The 14,726-nt window shown below is 33.5% G+C and overlaps 1 protein-coding gene across 1 annotated transcript in view; it reads right to left on the bottom strand.

Moving 5' to 3' along the window:
- Window positions 1-11,024, bottom strand: part of LOC129953188 (sprouty-related, EVH1 domain-containing protein 2) — a 61,009-nt gene extending 49,985 nt beyond the window's left edge. Inside the window, exon 1 of the mRNA XM_056066073.1 lies at window positions 9,799-11,024. Within this exon, the coding sequence (XP_055922048.1) occupies window positions 9,799-9,818 (20 nt within the window). The 5' untranslated portion in view covers window positions 9,819-11,024. The remainder of the gene's footprint in view (window positions 1-9,798) is intronic.
- Window positions 11,025-14,726: the final 3,702 nt, after the last annotated feature.

A 14,726-nucleotide genomic window follows, 5' to 3' on the forward strand; every position in this document is an offset into this window, starting at 1 on the left:
CATCCCTTCCAAAGAAAAACAAAGAAATAAGGCATGGCTAAAATTTAGTAAAACTAGAGCAGAAGAAGACTTCAGGATTTACTCCGAACTTAAAAATATTTTCATTGACTACTCCAATATTCTATACTCTGACTATATTATAAAAATTGAAAATGAATTGAAACAGACCCCAAAAAACTTCTGGGATTTCGTGAAAAGTAAAAGAAAAACTGACGGTTACCCAATCTCTATGTCTTTCAATAACACAACAAGTCATGACTCCCAAATAATTTCAAATATGTTTGCTAATTTCTTCAAAGATGCTTTCGACGTACCTTCTTCTTTTCAGATTTCCGATTCGTTCTTTCCAGCCCAAAATTATCCTCACCTTAACTCACTTGACTTGATAATATGTGAGGATTCAATTGTTCGTTGTGTCTCAGAACTTGATGACTGTTTTCACCCTGGTCCTGATGGAGTACCATCATGTGTTTTAAAAAAATGTGTGTCTCATTTATCGTACCCTCTGTTTGTTTTGTTCAATGAATCTCTTAGAAGCTCAGTTTTCCCACTATTATGGAAAAGTGCATTTATAACTCCGATTCATAAAAAAGGGTCTAAGAATGAAATAACGAATTACCGGCCGATTGCCAAACTTTCCGTTATTCCCAAACTATTCGAGTCCATTATCTGTAAGATGTTATCCTTTAATTGTAATTCAATTGTATGTGAAAATCAACATGGTTTCGTCCAGAATAAATCAACAATTACAAACCTACTTCACTTCACTTCTTTCTGCCTTGACTCTTTCGAAGATCGTAAACAAGTAGATTGCGTATTCACAGATTTCAGCAAAGCCTTTGACAAATTGTGTCACAAGACTTTAGTCCATAAACTTAAGGCCTTAGGGTTTAACGACAAATTCTTGACGTGGATCGCGTCTTATCTCAAGAACCGAAGTTATAGCGTTATATTCAGAAATGAATTCTCCGACCAATTTTACGTCAACTCTGGTGTTCCACAGGGTAGCCATTTAGGTCCTTTATTATTTATCTTATATATAAATGACATAACATCCGTTATAAAAAACTCCTCCGTTTTAATATACGCTGATGACATTAAAATTTTCAAATCTATTAGTTCAATTAATGACTGCTCACAGCTTCAAGAAGATCTTCATAGTTTTAGGGAATGGTGCAATACAAACCGACTTTTATTGAATATTGACAAATGTAAAACTATGTGTTTTACACGCAAAAAAACAATTATAGATTATAACTATTTATTAGATTCTTCCTCCCTTTGTAAGCTTTCCGTTTTCTCTGATTTAGGTGTTATTCTTGACAGTAAATTAACGTTCTGTGACCATTATAACTTTATAGTTAAAAAAGCTAACAAAATTCTAGGTTTTATTAAACGTTTTTCTCGTGACTTTCGTGACCCATACGTCTTAAAACTTCTTTATGTATCATTTGTAAGGCCAATACTTGAATACGGCTGTGTTATATGGGCACCATACTATTCAGTCCATATTGACAGACTTGAAAGTATACAAAAAAGATTTATGCGTTTTTGTCTTCGTTTTCTTCCGTTTTCCCAAATATTTACACCACCTCCTTATTCTCAGAGACTTTTGCTAATAAAGCTCCCTACACTTTCACAACATAGACAATATCTCCAATTTTGTTTTATTTTAAAATTAATTAATGGTTCTATTATATCCGCAACAGCTCTGAATCGTCTAAATTTTAGCTATAGCCAAACTAGCATAAGAAGACAGATACCTTTATGTCCGATCTTTAGCAGAACTAACTATGGTATGAATAGCCCTTTAAATCAATTGATTTCAGTCTTCAATAAATTTTATAATTTAATTTCATCTGTTAATGACAATGTTAAAAGTAAACAATTTAAAGAAAGCTTTTTTAATTCGTTATAGTATTTATTTATTTCTATAATAATAAAAATTTTAAATTAAAAATTAAAAATTATGTAAATAGCTATAAGTTTATATTAACGTTAGATAATTAACGGATTAAATAAATAATAATAATAATAAGAAATGCGGCTATCTTTACAGACAGTCAGGCAGCTGTCAAAGCCATTAACTTGGCCACATCCTCATCTAAAATGGTCCAGCAATGTCGCGATGAGCTTGCGAGCCTGATCTGGGTTCAGGGCCATAGTGGTATCGTGGGAAATGAACGGGCTGACGAGCTAGCCAGGCAAGGATCGGCCCTTCATAGCTCACTTGCGGAAATGGTTAACATTCCTCTTGGCACTATGAAGGGTAAAATCTTTTCTATCTACCAAACTGAATCAAACCGAAGGTTGAGCAATTTAGCCAACTGCATTATATCTAGGAAGATATTACCCACCTATAATAAAACCCGTACAAACGATCTTCTATGCAGGCCAAGTCAAAACATAGCCAGGATTGTTGCGGTTTGTACCGGACATTGGCCTCTAGGCGTTCATGCGGAGAAGTTGGGTATCTCCTACATCACCTTTTGCTGTAGCTGTAGTGACCAAAGAGAAAGTGAAACGATAATCCATTTCCTCTGCAAATGTCCTGCTTTGGCAAACACTAGAATGAAATACATTGGAAAAGCATTCTTTCACGAACTTGATGAGCTATCTGCGACAAAGATTAGAGACCTAATCTGTTTTCTCAATGCGACAAAATGGCTCTAACATAATCGCTATAAAGCTCCTCTATAAATCTGTCCCTTTCAATCACAGGTCAAACGAGTTTTTGGTATCAAAACGGCGCACTACAGCGCTAATTGGATCTCAGGCTAGGTTGCCTTGAGATCGCCATTTCTACCTACCTACCTTTGGAAACTGGGGCTTTGCACATAAGCGCCTATATTCTCAAAATAGGATCTGAAAAAAAGAATTCAAAAATGATTGGAAATACAACAATAAACACAAACACACGTTGGTCAAGACTCAAAATATAACTCACATCGACCAAACTTGTTAGGATTCCTTTCAAGTAAAGTTGTAGCAAATAAATCGGAAATAAAAAACTTGTTCCAAAAAGTGGCAGCTGCTTTTTTTTTTTATTTGAAAATAAAATGCTTTATTTTATTTTTTACTTGCCACATTGACTTTAACCTGAATATTAAAACAGCAATTAAACTTCCTGTAGGGACATCCACCATATATCTTCTTCGTTTGCGTTCCTTTTAAAATATGCATACTTAAGAATTGCTCATATGTACAAAGGAAGCAAATAGTAAAAATGTTTAAAAAAAAGAAAGGAACACCAAATATGTCGACCATATGGTCACCTTTTGCATATTTACAATTACGAGCGAGTATCTACGTTTATGGTTGGCTTCGAATCTTTGTTCTCTTTTTCCTTTCGAAAGACAGACAAATTACAAACTGTAATTTAAACCTTAACAGTGAAGCAGGAAATTGCATTTTTGGTTTTATTTTTAGGTTTTTTCACAAATTCGGAGGCAAAATTTATGTTAGCGCAGGTAGAGATGATTATTATGTTGAGGTAATGATGGCGACGATGACGACGATAAAGATGATATAGTAGATGACAGGGGAGCATACATATTTATAGACGTTTCTATGCAAATTGTGAGATACATAAAGAATGCTTCGCCTTTATCACTTATGTGTAAATATCTATACGATACGAAGATACGAACAAACGATGATGGCGACAGCAGTATGGGTACGTAGAATCAAGTGTGGTCAAGTGGACACCGCCACCTGTTATGCTTATGGAAACTGTTAGCCTTTGCTCATTTTATTTTAAAGGAGCATTCGGAGGCGTTATGGATGTATCAAAATGTGTTCATATTTAAACAACACTATATACATACATAAGTAAGCCACCTTTATCTTGATTCTTTTTGTTTTTGCTAGAATTTAAAATAAACCAAACTGCTCATAGAAACCGATCTCAAAAGTAACTCTAAACCTTAACAAAGAAGGATGTATCTATATTAGAAAGGTACCTATATACCCATAATATCTATTAGGATATTTTAAATTTTAGTTGTGAATAGCGTTATGCGACACCCAGAAATAAACCAACAACAACAACAAAAAAGTTAATATAAAAACAACTTGCAAAAGAATATTTTTAATAATTTTGATTCAAAAAGAGAATATCACCATAACTTGCTCTTCGTGCATTATATCGAAGCGATACGACCGAACGGTGTTGAATTATTGTATGTGGGCGCAAGCAAGAGTCTAGTGAGAGGTGGGTGTAAGGAATTTTTCTTATCGATCACCCGGTTAGTTTAGAATGAAGAGGTTTATCTTGTTTTCTTTATTTATGTACCTTTTTTTTAAATATTATGTATTTGTATTCTTTTACGGAAATGAATTAATCGAGTTCTATATATTTTGTGACCAACATATTAAGACATCACTGTACGCGCACTGCAGAGTTAGCTTGGGATTCGACTTTATCGATACAAATTGCACTAAGAAGATACTCGTATCTGTACATATATGTAGGTTCTTAAAACTTTGGAGAAGGCAAAGCATTGAGAGTAGATAATTGATTATTTCCCGTTGATAATAATTATTTAAAACAGCCTTCTTTTAACATTTTAAAGTAACTTGATTTTTTTCCTAAGTTTTTTATTTTAAGGGCTTAAATAATAAATACATTGGGTGGCACAAGAGTCCCTTGAGAACTAGGGCCTAGTGACTTACAATTCTCAACTATTCATGTGTGCGAGTACTGTTGTCAGGGATGGAGGGGACTTACAGTTTTAAGCCGCATCCGAATGGCTAATTTGGGAAAGCACTTTTCATGATAGGAACAACTCTTGGAGAATTTTTCAATTCCTTGCAAGAGGCAGTACCCGTGAAAAAGACTTTAGATGGCATAGGCAGGGATTGAACCCAAGACCTCTGACATGACAGTCCAACGCTAAACATTATGCCACGGGTACCACGATTTTGAGGGCTTAAGAATATAAAAAAGCAAATTCCAATTCAATTTTCTTAAAATACATGTTGTGTACAATCTTAAGAAATGTTTCCTCATCGTAATGGTCTCGACAATGGGTTCCCTGTCCTTGCCTCCTTCAATCAAGCAAGCATCGCGTCTTTGTTGTGCTACAAGACTTTTGAAATCGGTTCTTTTTTGCCCATGCTAGTTTAGCGATAGTCTGGATTGTCCGAACAAACGGGACCAAGTCCCTTGTTAGTGACGAAGGTTGAGTACCAGCTCATCTTCAACTCAATAAAAAACAAAAAGTCAGCAGGTGTCGATGATATATCCAAATTTTTACTAAGACATTTACCGATGGAGGCAATTGACATTTACACCACGCATACTCTTCAATAATGCACTGAATAATGCATATTATCCAGTAAATTGGAAGACCGCTGTACACGAAAAAGGGAAAGCACAACTCCAACCCGTCAATTCTTCGGTCGATAATTCTTCTTCCGAGCATCAGCAAAGTTTTCAAAAAGATCATCAATAGGGCTCTGACAAAGTGGGCTGCGGACAACAAAATTATTCCGAATAAACAGTTCGGTTTCAAGGCTGGACATGACACAATTCATGCTGCGTCTTTGGAGCCTTCGCTTTGACGAAACGGCTGTTTTTCAGCAGTCGGCTTGACCCCAGAGTGGAGGTAATTTGCTACATGGCCCTCAAAAGGCCGATGATCATTTATGGTTGTCCTGTGTGGTTCAACGTTGCCCCTTCCCAGATGGAGAAGTTACGGCAGTGTTTACGACGCTGTACCGGCCTATATTGAACAGCCGAATCTTCTTACGTGCATTACTTTTCCAACGAGGTCCTATACAAATTGGCTCGAATCAACAGAATTGAAAATTTCGTGGTAAAACTCGTTCGAGGTCACATTGGAAGAGCTATGTCTTCGACCAACAATTAATTTTCGGGCGTTCTATTCGAATTACGAGTATTTTGAAAGTGCACGCTTGAGCGGCTTCATTCCACCAGAGGCATTCCTCTTTTTAGACTGATACGGTCTGATACAGGATATATTGGAAGTGCCGCTAATCTACCACGTCAGACGACGAACCGTGAATATGCGACTCCTGTACAATCGGGACGTCATGACACAAGGCGAATCGCTTATCGTAATGAGAGAAATAATGTTCAGTAAAAGTTTATTTTGTCCAAAGTAATTCCAAGGCTTGAAAATATAGTCAGTTTTTACAATTTCCTAGAATAAAGAAGATATCCACAGTTGATAGAATTATGAGTGCGAGTAAACTTATCATTTTACCCTTGTCAATGTTTTTAATAATGACGGTTTGGTATTGCACCAGTCCCATAGTTTTATAATGTCGGTCGTCTTGAAGTAGTTTATAGTTAAGGATGTTATATGTACATATGTAGTTCAAAATATTTATACTTCATCATAAATAAAATATGTATATTAATGTCATTGAATTCCTTAAATGGAAGGAATGTCATTTATATGTAAATAAATCGAATACAAGTAGACCAAGATGGCTTCCCTGTTGAACCCAAGATTTGACTTAAAATGTATTTAAATGATTATTTTTAAAAACAAAATTGCATCTGTTACTTAAGTTTTAAGTATGATAAAATTCAAGACGTCTAATTTTTGTTAAAAGCACAGTATGGTTTAGTTTGCCAAATGCCTTAGATTTTTGTCAATACAAAATGTGGTAAGCCCAAGAAGATTTGCTAACATTTTTTAAATTAGGTGGCGCAATAATCCGTTAAGAACTAGAGCCTAGTTACTTACAACTCTCAAACATTTCTGTATACGAGTACTGTTGTCATGAATGGAGGGAACTTACAGTTTTAAGCCGAATCCGAACGGCTAATTTTAGAAAGCACTTTTCATGACAAGAATTACTCTTGGAGAACTTGTCAATTTCTCACAAAAGGCAGTATCCGTGAAACAACTTTAGATGACATAAGCAGGGATCGAACCCAAGACCGCCCTATTTTTTTACACCAATGCATGCGTGGCCTACTATGGTAGACCATTTAATAATGTTAATAATTTTTTATTTAAAAAAAAAAATATAAATAATATAAATATTTTTGCGTAATGTTCAATTAGCCTTAAACATTTAATAACCATGATTTATGAATTTTAGGTTGGAGTGTAAAAAATTTCAAATCTAATGCTAATAAAAAACTGTTAAGATATAAAGAAAACTGTAACTGTGTTCTACTATAGTGGGCCATATTTTGCTACCCAAGAATGTACATTTTTTTTATATTTTCTATAATGTAATTAGATCATACAAAAATTAAAACAAGTCAAAATAATTCACACAGTAAATGATGGTAACAAAAAATTAAATACATTCAGAAATTCGTCTGCTAAAACCTAACCGGATTTTTGTCACTAAATCTTAAAAATTCATATTTTGTAAAGTAACCTTTATTTTTAATAACTTCTTGGCATCAACGAGGCATTGACATGATTAAATTTTCGATTATAGAGGCAGGAATATTCTAAAACTGATTCTTCAAAGCTGCAAAAAGAGATCTTGTTGAAGTATGCGTTCTCTTTCCAACCCTCCTTTTTAAAACTGCCCACAACTGGCCACAAGTTCTCGATGGGGTTCAAATCGGGAGATTGGGAAGGCCAATCTAATACACAAATATTTTTTGTTGAAAACCACTCTTTTAGCAGCTTTGAATAATGTTTGGGATCATTATCCTGCTGAAAAACCCAACGCAAGGGCATTTCCTTTTCAGCATATGGCAGCATTGTTGACTCCAAAACACCCCTATATTGAAAACGGTCCATAATTCCTGCGATTTGATGTATCGGACCAACGCTTGCACGGAAAAGCAACCCCCGACCATCACCGAGGCACCTCCGTGCTTAACTAACCGTAGGGTGTACATTTGATGTCTTTAAACGTGTTCCTTTCGAGCGCCTTACTGTCATGCTACCATCGGAGTAAAATAAGTTGAATTTGCTTTCATCACTGAAAAGCACACTTTTCCATTTTCTTATAGTCCAGTTCAGATGATTTTTTGCAAATTTAACCCTGGTTAAATATTTTACTTAAGAAATTGAAAGTCTTTCCGATATTCCTATCATATTTTACCTTTTTTTAGGATGTTTTTCAGTAGTGGCTTTTTTGCTGATCGGAACGCATAAAGACCGCATTCCCTTAAACGACTGCTTGCAGTAGATGGCGCTATAGATAAATTAAGATGCTCACGGATGTTTTTCTACTGATTATCCGAATCTAATCTTTTTGATAATGTCATAAACTGTTGAAGTTGGAATTTTCAGCAGTTCAGCGATTAGATTTTGTTTTGTACCGGCTTGATACTTTTCTAACACTTTATAACGAATAGCGTTTGTTTGACGTGTTTAGATATTTTGTCGAATTAATTTCTACTTAGACAGCTCACAACCTGCTTAGTTTTTTTTTTAATTAATTATGTTATCCAAATGACAATTAAAACCGTTACCTAAACATCAAAACTCGAAATTTTGTATAAAATCCGGTTAGTTTTGAGCAGGGATGTTATGGGGTAAATTTTCTAGCATCAATGCAGGTACTATATTTTAGTGAACAACACAAGTGAACAAAACTTCTTGATACGAATTCTGTGTTTTACGGGTTAGACTTTCCAAAAAAAATAGTATTGCTATGAAAGATTAAAATTTAGTGATTTTGTACAGTTTACAAGTAAAAATTAAACGAATTGAAAAGCGTCAAAAATTAAAAATCTTATCAATTGTTTTAGATTTGAAGTTAATAGGGAAATTAACTTTGGTTTAGTCATTTCAAACATTATTGCTTTTTATTATTTCATTAACTTTCTGTAAAAAGAGAGCATTTAACATTAAAAACAAAGGAACACGTAAGTATAATTATAGCCTTTTCCTTTTAAACCGAGAGATTAATATCTAGGGAAGAATAATTAAAAATTAATTATAATTAAAAGTGAGTACAAAATCTAAATTTTGAAACTCTAATGAATTGAATAGTCTATACAAATCAACAGCTAATAATTTGATTAGACTGTCTCATATATGTAAATAATATTACAGCAAAGAAATAAGAATACAAATTCACATAAATCTACTGAAATGGATTGAATAATTGCATTCAAAATCAAAAATCTGCAGAATATTATCAATTATTTTTGATTAAGAAAAAGGACAATAGTTTGTACCTATTACATTAGTTTTATGGACTTTTAAAGAAACTATTTTTGTTTAAACTTTTCATAAAAGAAGCCGAGGAAAATCCAAAATAAGTCAAATACATATTTGTATATATGTAATTATAAGTACTATACTTTCTGATGACGGGTCAAACTTTTAAAGGCAAGAAAAACATTAAGGTTTCCAAATAGGTCCCTATGCCATTGTTGGACATCAATTAAAATCTCATTTGATGACTTATTTTATTTAAACAAATAAAAAAAAAAAAAACTATAGACATTCGTATTATACAATCACTTTATTAAATTTTAATTATTGATTCAATTTTACTTTCCAAAAAAAAAAAATTAAAACTCAGCACTGTCATGAGTTTCCACCTACACACAGTATAAAAATTCAATCCTCAAAATTACCGATAGGACAACAATATACGGATTGAAACCTTACGACGAAAGTAATCGAAAGGACGAAGGAGAGAAAAAAAGTTATGTATATTATATACACATACATATATAGGTACACCCAATTCGAATTGAAAAAAAAAACGAAGAGGATTCCCATCACATCATTCTGGTGAATTTTTCTTTTTCAACAAATGAATTGCTATGAATTCAACAAAAATTTGTTTGTTATTTTAACAATAAATTATAAATTTGTAAGCTTATTAACTTACCTTTCATGTCCTTCTGTCATGATTTGTAATCACAAATATCCTAATATTGAAGCGTAGCACGACCAGTTTCACCATGTTTAAAGCATAAAGACATCAGCCGCAACCAAAGTTCTTTCAAATAGGATTTCCGTTAAAATAACAAAAAAAATAACTAACTAAACTAACAAATTAACAACAATATTATGGAAAATGAAAATTTTATTTTCCTTTAAACTATTCTCCTTTTTATTTAATAATTTTGTTTGTTGTTGCCTTTGACTTTTGCACAAGACGTCCAAACCACACTCTACTATACACTCCCTTTTTCACTCAACATATAAAAATATATACACGACGAGACACGCAGATTTTCTTCTCACTCCCAGCAGCACTAGATGAATATTGAATTTTCTTTTTCTGGATATAAAATTTCTTTTTTTTTTCTTATTTTTGTGTAGTTTTGATTTTGTTTAATTCGATTAAAAAATCAAACCCAAAATTCCCGAACCAAATCAATCGAAGTTTTCTTTTTCTCAAAACCCCGAAGAACCTGTAAACTTTTTTTCTTTCTTTGAATTTCCAAAAGAAAATCGAAAGCCGTAGGATTCCTCCTCCTTTTTCTTTCTTTTTTTCCTTTTGGGAATTATTTTCTTGATGCACTTCAGCTTTTCATTAATTATTATTCATCTATACAAAAATTAACAAATAAATAAAATAAAAGGGAATTTAAGAAGCGACTTTTTTGTTTTTTCTTCTTCTTTTCTTTTTTGTTAAGCTGTAAGGTATGTGTATCGGAATCGGAATTGGAATATCGGACGACGACGACGACGAGAACGACAACGACGACGAAGACGACGACGACGACGATGGATGGATGAGCAAATTGCAAGAAATAAAAATCACTTTTGCTTTTCTTTTCAATTCAATTTCAAACACCACTCACTTAGCTGTATATACAAAACGAAGAAGAAAAACTGAATGATTTTGGTTTTTATTTGTGTTGCTTTATTTGTTTCACTTTCTTGTCACTTTGTTGGGATTGTTTGTTGAGAATTAAAAAAATTTAAGGTTTTTGAGTTAATATCCCATTTTTGAAAAATTGAATCCTGTTTTTTCTTTTTATTTGTTGGAGGAAGAAGAAAAAAGGTTCTTCGGGTTACACAGCAGCGAAGAAATATTTGTGCTGCAGAGCAGGAGCTGAGCCTTTTTGGTTTTTTCGCTCAGCTATCGCCTTCTTTCTGCCACCAACTTCGGATGAGATGATTTTTTTTTTGTGTGAGCAAATTTTTCTCTACGCATCGAAGTTGAACAGTGATGACACTTTTTATTTTAGTGAGTTCAAAAACGTCGTAGTTTTGAGAAGATGGGATATATAACTTGCGTATCGTATAGATCCACTTTCAAAATGATCATTCTGCTTTTGGGTGCCGCAATATCTACGACTTTTATCTTCATTGCGTTTCAAAAAAAGAAATCTGGCTTCATTAATCTTATTCTTTTTATTTATAGGGAGAAAATAAATGCATTGAAATTGCATTGTTGTTAGAGACAGCGCTCCTTCAGATAAGTAAAGCGTCAATCATTTTTGGGTATGATCTGTTTACCGGAATTCCCAAATAGTTAAAAGCATTTAAGGCAAAAATTTATTGAAGAGAAGTTTAAAATTCAAAGTTATTAAAAGCCTAACTTTTAACTTCTTTTATTTGGGAAAAGGATGTTTAAATGTTGACTCTGTTTAGGTGACTTATTTTTGTGCTCCATAATCTTTTACCAAATGGTTTTCTAAGAAAATAGAATATTTGCCTCAATTCCTTTTCTGTTTTTAACAATCAAATAAGAACTAGATTCAATGATAAGATGGATAAGTGAGTGATCACAAAAAACGAAAAAAAGAAGCATTTACATTATAAAATTTAAATTTATGGATTTGCACTTAAGCTAAATAATTAAAAAGTTCTATTTAAAAGTGCCGCAAAACTATAATAATCTAACGAAAAGTCATGAAGAAATATATTCTGACAGCACACCTGTCAATGTACTTGAAATTTTATGTTTTATGAGAGTACAGTAGTTTTGATGATGTGATTAAAGCTTAACGCCCAATCCTCGTCGAAAAGTACTTTCTCTAATCTTTTTTGTTATAATCTTTTTTTTTAGAAAGTGTCAACTCTGCTACAGAGAGTACATTTTTACCTAGAAAAGCGGAAGATACAAAATTATATTGTCGTCCTTGTTTTGTATATGTTGTTTGCCGCTATAGGCTTTTTATGTTTGGCCTTCTTTAATATTGGCATATCGAGGTCTTTTTTTATTGAATGAAGAGCCGACATCTACAACGGCACAAGCGATAGATATTGCGCATGCTCTCATATATATTTTTCAATGAATTTTTCTTTTTGTTATTGAATAATCCATTGGAACTTTGAAGGGTGGATTGTAGTAGCTTTAATAGGTGTTTCTTTGATCTATTACAATAATTTTGTTTTCTTGTCACCTGTCACAAATTTTAAGGGCTATGAGGTTGAGCTTACACTTTATTATTTTGTAAAATAACAAACGTATGTTTAACCTACACTTCGTGTCACATGAATAGGAAAGTTTTTATATGACAGTATTTTCAGACCCTTAGAAAAAAAACCAAAGTGGAATGAATGAGGTATGTATTAAGTTTGTTTTGCAAAACATATGTTGGCTTAAGACTTAAGTTAATAAATACAATTTTAATGGCGTATTACCTAAGAAGTTCATAAAAAGTAATTATTTTTTTTGTGTGACATGAATGGGGACAGATCTAAGTTTACATGTAATTAAGTAAAGAAAATAACAAAAATACTAGTTTTATTCAATGGATTAAAATAATTGTTAGTAATGTTTGGCGTGCTGCCTCCTAATTTCTGAATTACTTCAAGTAATTGTGCTGTATGGATTCATAGACTGTTTTCAGGTAATTGAGTGAAATTTGGGCCCGGAACCGTTTTATGTCTTTAATAATCTCTTCGGGTTTTGGTATTGCCGTTCTTCTTTGTAGACTTTTTTTGAAAACCATTTCCATCTTTTTTGTTTGTTCATCGGAAAGACGACGGGAAGTCAAACTCGATTCCACCTGTTGTGATTTGTTTCGAAATTAAGACGTTGCCTCTTGGGTACAGCATTCAATGGTGTCTTTTTATGGTCGTATATGGTCTGTCTTCTGTATTACCCAGGAAACACTTGGTTTCATAGCATTTACCCCAGCTTCTACTTTGATTTTATTAATGAAAACCCTTGAATTTGAATCAACTCTAACTATCGCCCACCTTTCCTGAAATGATGTGGCTTTCTTGACTTTTCCTTTGTGGTTTTTTCTATACCTCTCTGAGCCCTTAAGATATTTGTATACAACATTTGAACTTTTTCTAATTTTGTTGTCTATAAAACTGATAGTTTTCCCGAGATCCCGGGAAGCTCCTAATAGGCTTTTCACACCAAACCCAAAACCGGGTTTTCGGCAAAAAGTTTTCGAAAACCCGAAAATCGTTCACACCGAACATTTACACGTTTTCATTTGACATTTAAATTTGTTTAACACCGGCTGTCAAATTTTGTATCGATGAAAAAAACATTTCAGAATGAACCGCAGAACTTTCGATATACTCTGCAATGAACTAAAAGATCTGGAAATGAATTATACAAACTTTAGCCTTATGTAGGTACTTATCAAGTTGATTTCCAGGAAGACAAAGATCTAGCTAAAAGAACGAATGGGAACCCGTCATTGAGTGGTTTAACAAACGTTTCGATACGAACATACAAAAAAATCCCAGTATATCATCACTCACCGTATCGGATGTGGATAAAATGGAAATATCCAAGTACTTCCTTTCACACAGTGAAAATGTTCTATATATATATAAGATTTTCTTTGCCGTCGGCACCCTTGAGTCGATAATCCTTTCCTATGCTGTGACAGAGCAGCATATCAGCGCAGACAAGGCCGTAACACTAGCTCGTCTCGAAGAAGAGTTTTAACTGAAGTTCTGGGGATGGGTGGAATGGGCTCACGACATGAACCAACAAGAACTAGAAGCTCGCCTGGCTGAAGGTATCCTCTTTGTTCAATTCAACCGCTCTAAGAAATTCCCTAAGTCTAGAAAATATGTTATAGATTCAACAAAAAACAAAACTCTTACAATGAAAATTCATTTTATTTAAAACATTTCTTCTTCTTTCACAACCAATTCAATCTAAATACTGAGCTTATGACTGTTGCTTCTGTTGGTCAAATGTGCCTTCAGAATCGCCTTATATTGTGGCCGTCCGAGCAACTTATAGGCAGGATAGAGAATATTCTGAACGATTTCGTGTAGGTCCTATACGAGAAAGTCTTTCTCCAGGTAGTAAGCGAAAGCTTCGAACATATTTGTGGCGACGAGTTCGAAGTGCATCCATTGGATACGTCATTCCATATTATGAGCAAGTCTTCCTCGTCCTTAGGGTCGTAACGCTAGTAGCCATAGTGAATCCCAGCTCCTCACTTATCAAAGAGTGTTTGAAACTTTGGAGGATCATAAAAGAACCGCCAGTGCAGCAAATAGTCACTGGAGTTTATTCTGTAAATAAAAAATAAAAAGCAATAATTCTTATTTCGTAAGGAAATTGTATAAATAATATTACTTACCACGAACAGCAGCCATCATATGTTTTGTTTACATTAATTTGGGCGCTGAATTTGTCGAAGGTTTGTTTGTTTAGTTCAACTTTAAATTGCAACTAGTCTTCTAGAGGTGTTTTCGGTTTAGTGTGAAAAGTCTACAAGGCTAGGCGCATATACACAAAACAAATTAGTTTCAAATTTGTCCTATTCTTTTGCTTATTAAAGAAAAGAGTAGATATATTGTTGGAATACAAAATTAAATAAAATGTATTTTTTGTTTTTTGAAAGAGATTTTATAAGTCAATACAAATTTCTG

Source organism: Eupeodes corollae, chromosome 1 (genome assembly GCF_945859685.1).
Source record: "Eupeodes corollae chromosome 1, idEupCoro1.1, whole genome shotgun sequence".
Taxonomy (NCBI): Eukaryota; Metazoa; Arthropoda; class Insecta; order Diptera; family Syrphidae; genus Eupeodes; species Eupeodes corollae.